Below are 15,161 nucleotides of genomic sequence, written 5' to 3'. Positions count from 1 at the left end.
GTCCTGAATAGAATTACCGAGGTCATCGTCGGTGCAGTGTTTTAGCTTGTCCTCAAGAATTGTATTGAATCTAGCACAGTTCTCCGGCACATTCCAATGACAACGGTTGTTGTTTTTCAATCGATCGTGTGGCCGAGCGTCGTTCTTAGTACCCGATTCCGCCACCCTTATGTTAAAGGAGAAACTTAGGGGAAGGTGGTCGCTGACGTTGCCACTCTCCAACGGTACTATTTTACAGTCACAGCTATCATAACCAGTCGTCAACACGTAGTCAATCCATGTGTAAACGCCACGCTTAACACAGAAATACGTATACTTGCTGGTTTGCTGGGTTAGCAGGTCCGCTACCTTGAGATCATTAGAGGATATGAAGTCGAACAGTAATTTAGAGTACTGGGTGTAGCCTTTTGCTCTATACCAGTGAGGACAAAGTGAACGTTCTGTAGGTAGCTGAGCGTTGAAATCACCACAGATTTTAACCAGGGCAATCGGCCCATATTTATCGAGACAAGCTTGCAGCCCGTCCAGACATTCTAAGAAAGGGACTAGATTAGCACCACTAGCACCATCAAAGTAAGGCATACAAGTGTTTATGATCATATGACGGACACCGATGCGATCACCGAGGGTCGCTCCGATCAGGCGCTCGTTCACCACGTCTGTCTTCTGCCAAGACAGGCCAGCAAACTTTCTACATATTAAAGCAACTCCACCAAATGGGCGACCATTCGATTTAGCAAACACAACATAGGAGGACGGGTCAAACGTAGGGCAAACAGTGGCCAGCGCATCCGGAATATCGACGAGCTCATACGGCTTTAGCCAGGTTTCGCTTAGACACATGACATCACAAACCTGAAGCCTATTGGCAATGTACAGCACTAGACTTAAATCCATGACAATTGAATGATTCGCAGCGGATAGTAACGCCCCTATTGGCTCCAGCCTCCCCAGCAGCCTCCGTACGCGCCATCGAGCTGGTATTCCGTTTGGTGTCTTTCGTAGTCGTGGTGTCCCGTATGGTATCCTTCATAACGTCCATAATCGGTACGATTCCTCTCGCGTGCGATAAATAAGTCAGTCAACTGTAATCTACAATTCAGTCAGATCGTCACACAACTCAATCAGCCGAGCGCAAGGCCTATTTTGTCCCTTAGACACAATTTCGAACCAGAATTGATGCATTTCTGAAGCATCTGACCCGTCTGAGGTAAATTTTGAGGCCCACGCCAAAACTACGAGCATTGCGGGCTACAAGCTCTGATCGTAGATCTTGGGCTCCCCTTCCATAAAGATAACTCGTTTTGGATATCTTAAAATGCGATTTCCGGGAATCTAAAGAAATATTCTTTCCAAAAAAAAGCAAAACTTTTTGTCAGGGGTTAAAATGTTTGGAGGGGCCGTGGCCCAACCACCCAACCACCCAACCTACTCTCTGCACTTCGGCCATGGGTAATTTAGTTGCATACGTTTGTTTTTTCAGAATCATTTCAACAGCAGGTGAAGCGCGAATCATCATATAGAGAACAGATGGCGAAACAGTTGCAACTTGTAAGAGGTAAGGTTGCCACCATCACTAATGGTACCTTGTCAGAAGAGGAAGAGGTCCGGTGTAATGGTAGATGACTATTCAAACACAGACTAATAATCATGAATATTTCACATCCGTGTTCATAGATACATGTAGGCCTGCCATGAACTTAAATCATACATTAATCCCTAACATAAGATGCCATGACAAAGCGGAAACCAAAATGGTTTCTAAGTTCAAAATTCTTACCGATTTCAGGCTCAGTATTGGCGAACAATAGGCCCACAGAAGTCTTTATTGTTTCGAGCTTTCCGAAACTAATGCGCCCCAAAAACAAGCGATTTGAATCGCATGCGACGATAATCGCTCGTTTGCAGTGGTCATCAAAGGCACCCGCGACAAGCATCAGAGGTGGCAGTGACCTGCGGTCAATATCAAACCCAGTGATGGCCCGTCACAGCTTTATTGCAGTGAGCCTTTGTTTATAGCGCAGCGTCCGTCGTCGTTATTTACTATTGGTCAAGCACCTGTATCCAACCAATCAGCTCGCGGTTGTACACGAAAATAGTTTAGTTTCAGATCAATGTGTGGTCTCACTAATACCAGTTGAGTGGTATTTTTCATTTAAGATACTTTATCTTAAATTTAGAATTAGGTGTGTTTAAAATGAAGAAAATGATGAAGTTTCAGTCCAGTTGGCTTACTTGTTTTGGGCCTCAAATCAACCCGTTGTGGTCAAAAAGCTGATTCGCGGGTTAAAAGCCGTCATTAAATCCCCCCCCCCCCTCCCTAATTCCAGACCCCTAAATCCTGAAATTATCATACATAACGTACAACGAAAATTTCATTGTTTGACAGCCTTGGATGAATCTATTTGTCTGGGAAAGCGTTCCTCGCTGATTAACTCTGGTAAAAAGTTATGAGCGTGTGGATTGTGCAAATTAAAAGGCGGTAAAATTTAAATCGAAGGTCTGAAAGCTGAATATTGAAACGACTACGATAGCGTTTTGATCCGTAAGATTGTATTTATTTTTAATAACAACTATACCTTCGTCATCCCCATGTTGTTAAACTATGTATCCAATCTTTTGCAAGAGAAGATCAAGTCGGTCAAGGCGTTTTTGTTGACAATATTCATGTTGAAATCTCGCTGTTTACATTTTCTGGTTCGTCCACCATTTTGTATGTCATGTGACCTCGAGATTTTTCAAGGGTTGGTTCAATACCTGGTAATTGGCGATGGCGAAGTACCAAAAGTATATCAAACTATAAAACAGTACCTAAGTTTCAGTGGTCTAACCAATCCAATTGTGAACTTGAGGCCGACAGGTTTGTTTTTGGTTTATTGTGACGTCAAAGCAGGCTGTGTTCACGTCGGATCTTATGCAGCAGTTAATCAAAACACTGTGCCCCCCCCCCCCCCGGTCAGGGTTCGACCTAATTCGAAGTCGAATTCGCGTCGAATCCTGAGTTGGAATTTGTTTTTGCTGCGTCTAATTCCTGTCGAATAACAAAAAATAACACAACGAACTCGCGCCGGCGCGAATGCCTGTGTAAAAATGGCGGTATTCATCTGGAGAAGTCCTGTCGAACAGTGAACATATCTACGGCGGAATCCTGTCGAATTGATTGTCGACAAAGCATTCGAAAGCATAGCTGTAGATGGTAACTTCCCTGCCTGGATGTCACAGTGTGTGACACCCGTTTGGTGAATTTCAAACTTGCCACTTTTCTGCTTTTCTTGATGGCGCAATTGGGGTTTTTAAATTAGCTTTTTTACACATGGTAAATTCCTGTCGAAAAGACTCTTTCATGCAGGGGAATAAGGATCGAATTCTGACCATGTAGCCAATACAGCAGAAATGAATTTCTGTCGAATTACTTGAAATCCTGGTGTGAAAAAATGTCGAATCCTGACCATCCCAAATCTTTCTGAGCGTCGAATTGGTGTCGAATGCCTGACCGGGGGGGGGGGGGGGGGGCACAGGGTTCTGATTGACTGCTGTATTACAGGATTATATAGATTGTTTTCGCCATTTTGTTACATCTATGATCCACTAATGTTCGCAAGTTTCGACGGATCAAATGTTGGACAGTTCACACGTCCTTTGTTCGACACGCCAAACCTCGCCTTTTTACAAGCGGCACACATCATTAGATCACCCTGTGCGAGCTCCACTCCTTCACGCGTCTTACAGTCCTCACAGGTCTCCACGTCGCGCTCAATATTGGAACCTTATACCTCACACCACTTGGCGCTTGTGTGCAAAAAGAGCTAATCGATAAGAAAATGAACCGTTTTCTTATCTGAATAAAAAACAAGAAACTGGGCTGTAAAATCACAAAACTATCAAATATCCCATAAAATGACAGTAACATTAAATAAGAAAAAAACATTATAGGCATAAAATGGGATTTCTAAACATGTGAACATCTATAACCACAAAAAACGGGACTTTCTGCAATTTTCATATTTTTTTCGTTTTATACCGCGAACGCAAAATTAAACTAGTTAATTATCCAATAAAATGATGACAACAAATGGAATCAGATGATACCCTTAGATTAAGGAATTGAACCCGAGGCGGAGGACCTTGGTTGAGTTACCAAGACTCGAGGGTGGAGCTAAAATACAGTCCAAACCCGAGCCGATAGGCGAGGGTTTGGACGAAATTTTAGCTCCACCCGAGAGTGTCTTGGTAACTCAACCAAGGTCCGAAGCCGAGGGTTCAATTTCTATTCTAAAATACCTCAAACTTAAAAAGATAGGCCACGAAAATAACTTGAATATGGCAAATTCCATCCATCGCCTGCCCGGAGCGCCGGTAGCGCCGTTGTTTACATTATGTTACGGCAGCGTGCATAGGAAGTCCGCATCGGCTCGCTCAAGTGATGCTAAAATCCGCGCAAATGGGCTATTTGGAGCGTTTTTCTCAGCAAATATGTGTAGTGCTCATTAAAAAACTTAGGGTGGTTGATGCTTCCTTGGCTGATTTGTGTTTGAAGCAGTGTTTTGAGAGCCTCAAACTTCTGAAATGAGCTGTGTGCATGGTTTCCACATTTTAGTGCAACCCGAGGGAACTTTGGTAGAGCATCTTGGTTGCGAGTCCAAAACACTCCACTCTCAGAACGAGGCTTATGCATTTTCCATTTAAAAGTTGACTTTACGGTACCAAGGTATTTTAGAATGATCCATTTAGCACCGACAACATATTAAACTGCTCACCACAAAAATATGTGATGATGTGGAGTAGGAAAACGCTTTTCAAAAATCATTTTTAAACCAGTGCCATCACTTCTCTTCAATACTGTCGAAAAACAAAATGCGAAATATATCGCTTTTTATATCAATGTGTGAAAAAATGCAAAATGTCTCGACTTTTGTGGTAAAACATTAACATGTTTACAAATTTGTTTTATTGAAATTTTTCTAATTTAATGTCACTGTTATCTGATGGGATACTTCAAAGTTTTTTAATTTTGAAGCCAAGTTTCGTGGTTTTTAAGATTAGAAAACGGTTCATTTTCCCATCGATGAGCTAGTTTTGGCAAATTGGTGTGAGGTATACCATTGAAATATTGTTGAAAAGGCCATTTGGCTTAAACCTTACATACATATATGATGTGCATATTTTGAGCCATCTCATGAGATACAACAGTACATGTATATGTGCCTGTCACAAGTTTGCCATTGATTAAAAAAACTAATTATGGATTTTTTTTACCGAAATGAAAACCGATAAGTCAGTGCATGCAGCTTAATTGCGGTTTGATTATTGCTTTGTTTTGCAATTAGCAGCTAATCAAAATTTACTAACACATCCGCCGAAATTGTTAGAGCGTTCAACTCAATAGTTGGTCAACAATTTATGCTGTATGCAATTGTTATCCGATTAATCATACCGCATGTGCAGAGTATATTTTTCGCTGAATTTTTGGTCGTTCCATTATTGTTTTGCAAATCATGTCAGTTTATAGCTGAATTAAAATGGGCTTCATCATGGATTCCAGTTAATCGTCCGAGAACTAGCATTTCCTTGGAAGCAAATCCTTCAAACAGAGGCAGTATTTGCAAAAAGTAGAAGATTATGCTTGTTTTCGTATGAATAATGTGGACATTTCACTGCAAATGCTTGCTAAATATCTTCAAGCAAATGCTTGAAGGTCAGTACCGATGTCATATTTCTTATGACTCGTCGGCGCTAGTAATCTATTTCAAATTTCGATTTTGGTATTGTTAGGAGGGTTCAAGCATCCTGAACTTCAGGGCCCTTCACTTGGCACCTATAAATGACCAAGTTTTATTGAGTTTTGTGTGTAGGAGAGGAGCACACAACCGACCCTGGTATTCGAGGATAAGGGGTCAAGAGATCTCCTGATGAAAAGATGTTGGCGAAAGTGCTAAGTGTTCTGTCCTCGTTGACACACTCTCTCGCTTCATCATAATCCGACTCATGTGTCAGCTAACTGGGGAAGTCCTGCGCATATCCGTTTACTAATTTGTATTTCACATTTGGTCTTTCGTGCTTAAAGACCCATCTCGAGTGTCCTCCGAATAAATTGTAAAATGCTCTGACCTCCGCTCCACGTCGCCCAATAAAATCTACACGATAATGCTTTCATGGAAAATACAATTTTCGTGACCAAAATGCATCAAATCAGCCATTCGGAAGATGAAAAACCTCTTATTTCAATTTTCTAGCCACCTCAGGAGCAACCTTGAAAAATCGAAGCATTTACTATCAAGACAAGCATTCACTCCCTTCAGAAGAAAAGTCTAGCTGCTAAAAAGCGTTTGCTTTGACTTACTTGTAGCAAAAACGTCAATTTCCGAGCATTTGCTAAGGTTTTATTCATACGAGTACCAGCAAAACCTTCAAAATCGGTAGAGAAAGCAAATGCTAGTTTTTATTCATATGGCCCATCGTGTTCGGTTAATCACAGGGTGGAGTGAAATTTGTGTCAGTTAAGTCTCATAACGCCAATTTTATCTGCACTGCTCAGCACAATGCCTAGCTTTAATATATATTGTAACATTAATTGCAGTCCATTGATTTGTTTGTCCCCTGTGTTTTAATTACCCAGAACAAAGCTTGGTGTGTAGTAGCTCAATCAAATGCTTTATACAACCATTTGGTGTGTAGTAAGTAGCTTAATCAAATGCTTTTATACAACCATTATTTGAACAACTTTGATACAACTAATGAAGGACGTACACTGACTATGTAACGTACAAACACAGCTTGCTTATATCAGTGGCGGCATGTTAAAATTACCCATCATCATTTGAAATACATGTAGTATTATTTAAAACTGATTTGTTTTCAACAAAACTCCCCCTCCTAAATTGTATATGCAATATGTAGGATTCACAACCCCCATGTTCATACACATGAATCCATTTATTGGTCAATAATGGCATAACCTCCCTATAAAGGACACATCCCTAATACGCAGCAGAGAGGTTGTACTGTATATTCTAAATGGAAATTACCATTCAACTGGTATGGAGAAATCACGCATTGATTTCAAAACTGCTATTTTTGTACAACCGCGAGCTGATTAGTCTGTTAGGCAGTAAGTGCACCAATAGCACTTCTGCTGCAGCTCAATTCTAATGAGCAAAACGCCAAAATTCTTAGAATTGGCGTTGTATCTTTCAAGCAAAACCTTTTAACAAAATGTTCGAAATAAAAATACTTTTTTGTAATTTATTTTTAAATGGCCAATCGCACAATAAAAACCTTCAATCACATTCCTGCCATTTGATTAAAAAACAACATTTTTGATAATATACAGCAAACCGCACTTAACTTGGTGCATTAGTGTGAGAGATATCGTATGAAGTAGGGGCTGTGAGCTAGGCTGTACAACTACCTTTATCCAGGTCTGTGTAAAGTTCCAACAATGCCCTTGCCCGGGAACTGTGTTTCCGATGTGTACTTGTCGGGAAGAGACATCTAAATATTTCAAAGTGGTTGGTGTATAGGATTATATCAATAGATAATTTAATATGTGCTTAATTACATATGAGAGATTGATATCGCTGAGAACATCCAAAACACGATCATTCAGATCTTTGTTGAAAGATATTTACTGGTCGTGTTGGTTGAAAGGTCGGCATTCCAAATGATCACAAAACTGAATCATTGTTGCTAGCATTTTCTCATGTTCTGTTGAACCTCACAATTTCATCATTCCGCAATTTCAGAAAACCTCTGCCATGAATTGGATCAAGAACGAAAAGCACGATATTCACTTCAACAGAAGCTAAAAGGTATTACATGTACATAGTATTGTTAATACTTTTTTACTTTTCCAAATCCAGAAATATTAAGGTAGCAGGTAGGCGTGGGCGTTTGTGGTTTCTGAGTGTGGGGGTGTAAAGTGGTGTCTGATGACTGTGCTCTATGAGAGACTAGGCATGATGCAAGTCTCCCTTAAAGCACAGTCAACAGACATGTGGTTTCAGTATTATAGGTCTTTCATTGTAGTAATGCGAAAATGTAAGCAATTTTGTTAGACCCGTCATAACATAGAGTGACTCAACCACTCTCTTGATTACAGCGGCCGCCTCAGCGTCACTACGCGGGGCCTAATGGTATCCGGCTTAAGCCTAGTTCATACTCCGACGCACGACCGCCGGCGACCGACGCACGATCAAATTCTCGACGCCGACGTCGTGGTGTTGATTCATACTTTCGCGTGCGACGGCGATGGCCATCGGCGTCCGGACGCGCGTTCGGTCGGCGTGCGATATTAAAGAGTTCAACAAATTTGAACTCTCTGCGTCCGATCGCGGCGTCGTACCAATGAATGATCACTTTTCTGGTCATGGGACCAAGGACTCATGTTTATGCATATTTTCAAAGGCGCCTAGTTCAAACTGGAAAGACGGGGAATGGGAATTGATTACGTCGTTTTACGCTTGAGCTTCCTCGCATAAAGAAGTTAAAATGTCGGACGCAGAAGAGCTACTAATATGTGAAGTAAAACGTTACATACATATCTCGTCGGTGGCGTTTCCTTCGCATCCTGTAGAGGACAGCCATTGCCTGGACATTTAAAATAAGCAGTGCGTCCTCCTCCTCCATTTTGACGTGGCAGAATGGTTTAATCGCGTGAGCATTCATAGTCACGCGATACGACGCCTACAAAATCGTGCGATGGCATAGGCGACCGACGCAGTACGCTGCGTTCGACGCCGGCGATGGTCGTGCGTCGGAGTATGAATCCACCTTTAGTCGTTTCGCGCGATATGCACCATTCTGGGAAAACTCATTGTGGAAGTATGCTCATTAGCATAATGTATTATTAGCTCCAGCTCCAGGTAATCTTGCGCAGTGTTTCTTCGGCCCAGATACATTGTGGTGGAAAACGTTTAGGTCTAGTACAATGAACGCCCGGCTTGCGCCAGACTAATACGTGAAGAAGGTCTGGCTGCGCGAGACTACTGTGATAAAAATGACCATTGCAGAGACTCTGTGACGTAGGCAAATACTTTTTACAGTTAAAAATGCTCTCAAAAGACGACAAGGAATGATTAGTTATTAACATTTCCTGAACTATAAACCTTATCACTTTACATAAATAGGTTGCGTGCTTTTCTTTCCTCGTGACAATATACAGCAAAATAGTTACAACTCCACAATCGCGCTATAAGTCCATAATAAGGCCACGGTGACCCGTTATAAATGTTTCGCCAGCTTTGTATTTTGCCGCTACGCGGCGCGTTGGGTCTTTGCGTCTAGCCTGGGAGTCCTGGATTTGAGGGGTATTTTGAAACTGTGTTATGTATGAATTTATTTTAAATTTGCTTGTAGTCATGAAGTTTGCTTGCTGTATCGGTATACGGCATACCACAAACACACTTATCGGGGATGAACATTTTGGCGGGTTGTGTACCGATTCAGATGTCGATTCATACCTGTTGATGAATGTGCATCCTCGCCTTACAAGACAATCATGGTGTTTTTACGGAGCAGTCCTCTTCACAATCTGATCTCCCTCTCGTTGTCTGTTGCAGAGGCCCACGATGCCCTCCATAACTTCTCGTGTAAGATGTTAGCCTCACGGCAGTGTGCTGAATGCAGCTTCAAAGACCAGCTTCTCCCTCGATAAAGCGATGACTCCGGAAAGAAATAACTAGACTTTCGTCTGTGCTTGCGCGTACTGCTACTAGGGACAAGGAGGAAGTTTGATGTGTAATATGTTGGTTATTCATTTGGAAAATACGCTTCGATCTAGCAATAATTGCACTTCTCTAAACAGGACAAAAAAACTTGCTAGAACTGTTATAAATCGAACACTGTATCACAAGCCAACAATACAATAAAGGCATTTTCAAAACAAAGTTCAGCTTGTACCACGGTGGTGATTCAAATTTTACTGTACGAGAGGTAGAACAAAAAGACGATATTTTTCTAATGGGTATACGTCTCCATATACATATATGTAAATATGAAGTCGGCCTTGACCATCTTCCAAAGAATGCATAATGCCCAAAACATCTACATGTCTCACTCCACAGTTTCATTAGATCAATCAGACGTGACGTCAAACCAGTGCCTAGTGTGACGCACAAGGAGTCCAAACTACTGGCACCAGATACCCAAACCTTCACATATTTATGGAGGGAAAGTCCCAGGTACATTTATTAACTTGTTTCAATATCAGTAGTTGGAGCCACATTTGCATCCTCCGGCACATAAGCTAACTATGATGAGGTAGCCAGGCAATTTAATGCACTTTTAAATGTTAGAAAGAAATCCGCGGTCAAAACAGCGTAAATCAGTCTATTCGTCCGTTGAATGGATAACACGTGTTTAAAGTGGACGTCAAACCAGCGCCTGGTGTGACCAGCAGGGAATCACCCAGATGTATGCTGAGACCAAACTACTCGCACCAGATACCCATACATGCAAATTTCTATCGAAGCAGTGTCCCAATGATACGGTGACTGAGAAAGGACATCGAATTTTTTTTTTTCTTGGCGGGACGACATTTTGGGCCAAATTAATAAAAAGTAGTATTTCCTTGGGAGCAAATCCTTAAAGTAGAAGCTGTATTTGCTAAAAGTAGAAGATTATGCTTGTTTTCGTATGAATAATGTGGACCTTTCACTGCAAATGCTTTGGAAAACATCTTCAAGCAAATGCTTTAAGGTCATTACCGATGTCATATTTCTTATGAATGGCCTGTGCTGGTAATCTATTTCACCTTGTGGTTTTGGTCTTAATATACAGAAGAGGTCAAGCATCCTGAACTTCAGGGCCGTTCACTTGGCACCTATGACCAAGTTTTTTTAGTTATGTGTGTGGGAGAGGAGCACACAACTGACCCTGGTATGTTGGCGAAAGTGCTTGTGTTCTGTCCTCATTGACACACTCTCTCGCGTCATCATCATCCGACTAATCGGTCATTTAACTGGTGAAGTCCTGCATCCGTTAATAATTTGCCCCGTTATACATCGTAGCTCACACGACAGGTGTGAGTCTAATGGTTATGTGTATGTACATAATTCCATATGTCCATAAATCTGAAATCATTTTGTTCGATCGCCCATGACAATTCTAGTTCCGGTAATTTCGTGCATGGCTACCGTCCCTCCCATCCCTCTAAATGCTTCAACGAGAGAATGCACCGAAATTACACCGAATTACTGCCTATGCCAGCCTTTACAAAATTGGGAGGATAAGGAAATACCTAGATCGTCACTCAGTAGTAAGGCTTGTGCACGCATTGGTTGTCTCCCGACTAGACACTAACAATGCCATACTCTATGGTCTACCGGATAAGACCCTGGCTCCTCTGCAACGTGTGCTAAATTTCGCTGCTAGGCTTGTTTGTCGCCGCAGGAAATTTGACAGCATCACCCCACTGCTCAACGAGCTCCATTGGCTTCCTGTCAAGGCAAGAGTCATTTACAAAATTCTGACTCTTGTACACACGACAGTAGTGAGCAGTGGGGGTCCGATGTACCTATCAGATTTGCTGGTGGCGACAAGCGGTTGTACGAGGTCCACCACGTTCATGGCGCTGAAAATCCGAAGAACTAAGTCCAGGTATGGTGACCGCAGCTTCTCATGCGAGCCCATACCTGTGGAACAAACTTCCTTTTTCCATCAGATCTCTGCCAGAAACAGCATTTAAGAGGCAACTCAAAACCACCTTGTTTGAGGACTATTTGGGGGGGGGGGGGGGGGGGGGGGGGTGGCGCCTTGCGCGTGGTGGACCACGGAAAGGCGCCCTATATAAGTATTTATATTCATTCATTCATTTACCAGCAGCGTCTGGAGCGAATGGCAGCGGCGACGGAGTGGGTAATTTAAAAAAAAGGGAAGAAAAACTTCGACACAAGCCGTGACGAAAAAGGCAAATGTTGGTCTATTTGCCCCGAAGTTTACATTTATTGTTTTATTGTTGGATTTATCCTAATAGAAATAAACTAATCGAACGTCAAATTATTGAAATGATCATCTCTTTTATTGACACTAGGTCTCGTTAGGGAGTTTTTCCCAAATGTACGCGATGATGACGTGCCCCATTAACAGGACGTAACATATATTTCAAAATGCGTTTCCAAAGTGATTGCATGAGGACAACCCATTTGTGTCGTATATCATTGGAAACGCCCGATCCCCCTGATTCTGCAGGGTGTTCAATTGGGCATTTTATTTCTTTAAATAAATCATAAGCGTCGCATTTTCTCCTAGCTCTGTTCACCATCCCAAATGGCAATATTGTCAATTGGGCCGGACAATCACGGAAAACCCCAAATATTATACATTTCTTCCTGAATAATTCTTACAGTGACCATTCTCCCGTGAAAGACAGTTGCTTACGCTACACAAAAATTTTAAAAAAAACCGAGAGTCGACCATTGAACTTTTGAGATATGTTGAATTTTTCACAATCAGCGAAAAACGCACCAACTGGCACTGGACGGCATTTCAACACGGGGCCGACGCACATCCCAAGTTCAGTGTACACATACGTCGGCAACAACAGTATAAATGCGTAGTTTCTTCTTAGCCGCCTATTGAGTAGCGCTCTAGGTTTCACAAACTCCAAAAAAAACATGTCTTTGCCAAAACAACTGCTGAATCAATACTGAGATACTGTAAGGACCGAGAAATCAATGGTTTTAGGAACTACGGTGAGGGGAGGGGGGGGGGGGCGATGAATAAAAGAAAAATCCCTAATGAGACCTTAAGTCAAAAATGACAAAAATTAAGTCAATGCATAATGGGCATGACGTAGATTACGTCAAAGATGATCAAAACGTCACATAACGGATATGACGTAGATTACGTCCAAGATGATGAAAATTTAAGTTATAGATGACGAAAATTAAATCAATACATGTAGATGATGTCATATAACGGACATGACGTAGATTATGTCAGAGATGCTGACAATTTAGGTCATAGATGACGAAAATTAAGTCAATACATAACGGACATTACGTAGATTACGTCATAGATGATGAAAATTAAGCCATAGATGACAAAATTAAGTCAATTCAAGAAGGTGACGTCAATGACGTTGCATTAGCATTAGTATTACCATATTAGCATTAGCATTAGCATAGCATTAGCATAGCGTTAGCATTTCCATTAGCATATTAGCATTACCGTTACTGTTACCATTACCATTACCATTACTATTAGCGTTAGCATTGTTGTTACCGTTACTATTACCATTACCATTACCATTACCACTGCCACTACAATTACAACTACAACTACAATTACAACTACAATTACAATTACAGTTACAATACCTGACGTCACATGACGTATATGACGTAGATGACGTGGTGGCGTAGTTGGCGTTTGATGTAAATGATGAAGAAATGTAAAAAAACGGTTTTCTGTGGTGAATACAGGGAAATTAAAAAAACTTAAATACGATAAATATTGAGTGATATTATTCAACAAAAGATTGATAAAACACAGAAGATACACTGTCCTACATGTGATAAGTTCATTTCGTACAACAACATGGCTGCCCACAGGAAGACTAAGGCACATTTAAGGCAACAGGGAGATAAACAGGGACATACTACTGTTCTGTGCAGACGAAGTTGTTTTGTAAATATGTTTAAAAATAGTTATGATTGATCAATCCTATACGCCCATCTCGGGACTGAGACCGGGATATGACGTCACTACCGGCGACCTTGATTCAGTGCCATTTGCCGAGCAACTGTGGAGTAAAACACAGCGTTCGTTAGCGAGCTCCGCAGATGTGCCATTTTCCCCCCGATTTTGCCGTTGACTATCATCCAGCAAGTGCAGGTTCAGGCGACTCGTTTATATTACCACTAGCCTTGCGGCGAAGTGGCCTTGGACTGAGCAGAAGGAAGGATACGGCTGTTTTCGTGTGTTTTGCTGGCAAAACCTTCGACCACGTTCGTATAATTTCATAAAGTCAACATATCCAAGATGGCGGCTTCCATTGTTTGAGTATAGTCGAGGCAAGACCACAATTGATGTTTTTTTAAGCCTTTTAGCAGTTGAATTGTCAATGTTTGACCGCGACGCATCAAATACTGCGTGCGGTTGTGAATCTGAAATTTTGATCTGATATTCCGGACAGCTGCTGGGCAAGTAAATGGTGAAAAATAAACTGGTGATTGACCACGGAAATTTTTTAATAATCGACAAATTAGACAGACTCTGATATTTCCACTCTTTTCAGCCAACTGGCAGAAAAAACTCAAAACAAAAAATTAATTTCGAATTTTGCTAATTTGGTAATAGGGGGCGTGTTTTGAGTTTTTTCTGCCAGTTGGCTGAAAAGAGTGGAAATATCAAAGTCTGTCTAATTTGTCGATTATCAAAACATTTCCGTGGTCAACTACCAGTTTATTTTTCACCATTTACTTGCCCGACTGTCCGGAATAACATAATCTAAATTTCAGATTCACAACCCCACGCAATATTTGATGCGTCGCGGTCAAACATTGGCAATTTAACTGCTAAAAGGCTTAAAAAATCAATTGTGGTCTTGTCTCGTCCATTGTAATCGACCAGCAGCGTGTATTGGTGAAGGAAGAAGAAGACGTAGGCTTCGGGTATCGTATACGGCAAAGTCGGGGGCCCGTTTAATTCGGGAATAATTTTGCCCCGGTAGCTTAGCTACCTACCGGTGGTGTTTTTAAGTTGCTGTGTCTGTGTACCAGCTTCTGTGTTACTATCAGTCATGACGTCCAAATTAAATTAGTTAGAAGTTAGATAGTTGAGAATTAAGTTAGTAAAAGCGAAAAAGATTTATAAACCTGTTCCTACAGTTAAGGGAACCACTTAAGAAAAATCGTTAAAATAAGCAAAAGTTCGTCTTAATCAGTCCAAGGACTATATTTTATAAACATACTTTATACAGTCCACGGGCTATAAAATAAACTTATGTATAGAGTCTGCGGACTATAAACTATAAACTCGCCCTCATGCTATGTCTGTTTAGCCAGCATCAGTATAGAGAGAAGTCGTTGGGCCAAAAGGCGCAAGAGCCGGACGTCAACCAGAAGAAGTCGACGGCTGCCAGAAAATAGTCGTCGCCCACTGAGGTGAAGGGGATCGAGCCGCTGTTCAAGCCGAGGTCGTGAGAAGTTCTACGAGTCCAC

At 41.5% G+C, this 15,161-nt stretch overlaps 1 protein-coding gene across 2 annotated transcripts in view; it reads left to right on the top strand.

Moving 5' to 3' along the window:
* The window catches only part of LOC135482669 (SKI family transcriptional corepressor 1-like), a 149,056-nt gene extending 137,214 nt beyond the window's left edge, over positions 1 to 11,842 (top strand). Inside the window, exons 6-9 of one of the 2 annotated variants that reach the window (XR_010446254.1) lie at positions 1,484 to 1,558; positions 7,743 to 7,808; positions 9,558 to 10,178; positions 11,818 to 11,842. Coding sequence is in view for 1 of the 2 variants with exons in the window: in XM_064762920.1 (XP_064618990.1) it covers positions 1,484 to 1,558; positions 7,743 to 7,808; positions 9,558 to 9,652 (236 nt within the window). In the remaining variant the exon portion in view is untranslated. Of the gene's footprint in view, positions 1 to 1,483; positions 1,559 to 7,742; positions 7,809 to 9,557; positions 11,693 to 11,817 lie in introns of those variants that run through there. The other variant, XM_064762920.1, reaches the window with a different exon arrangement.
* Positions 11,843 to 15,161: the final 3,319 nt, after the last annotated feature.

The sequence above is a fragment of the Lineus longissimus genome, chromosome 2 (genome assembly GCF_910592395.1).
Source record: "Lineus longissimus chromosome 2, tnLinLong1.2, whole genome shotgun sequence".
Taxonomy (NCBI): domain Eukaryota; kingdom Metazoa; phylum Nemertea; class Pilidiophora; order Heteronemertea; family Lineidae; genus Lineus; species Lineus longissimus.
Note: the sequence above shows the minus strand (reverse complement) of the source record. Positions and strands in the feature narration are given on the sequence as shown.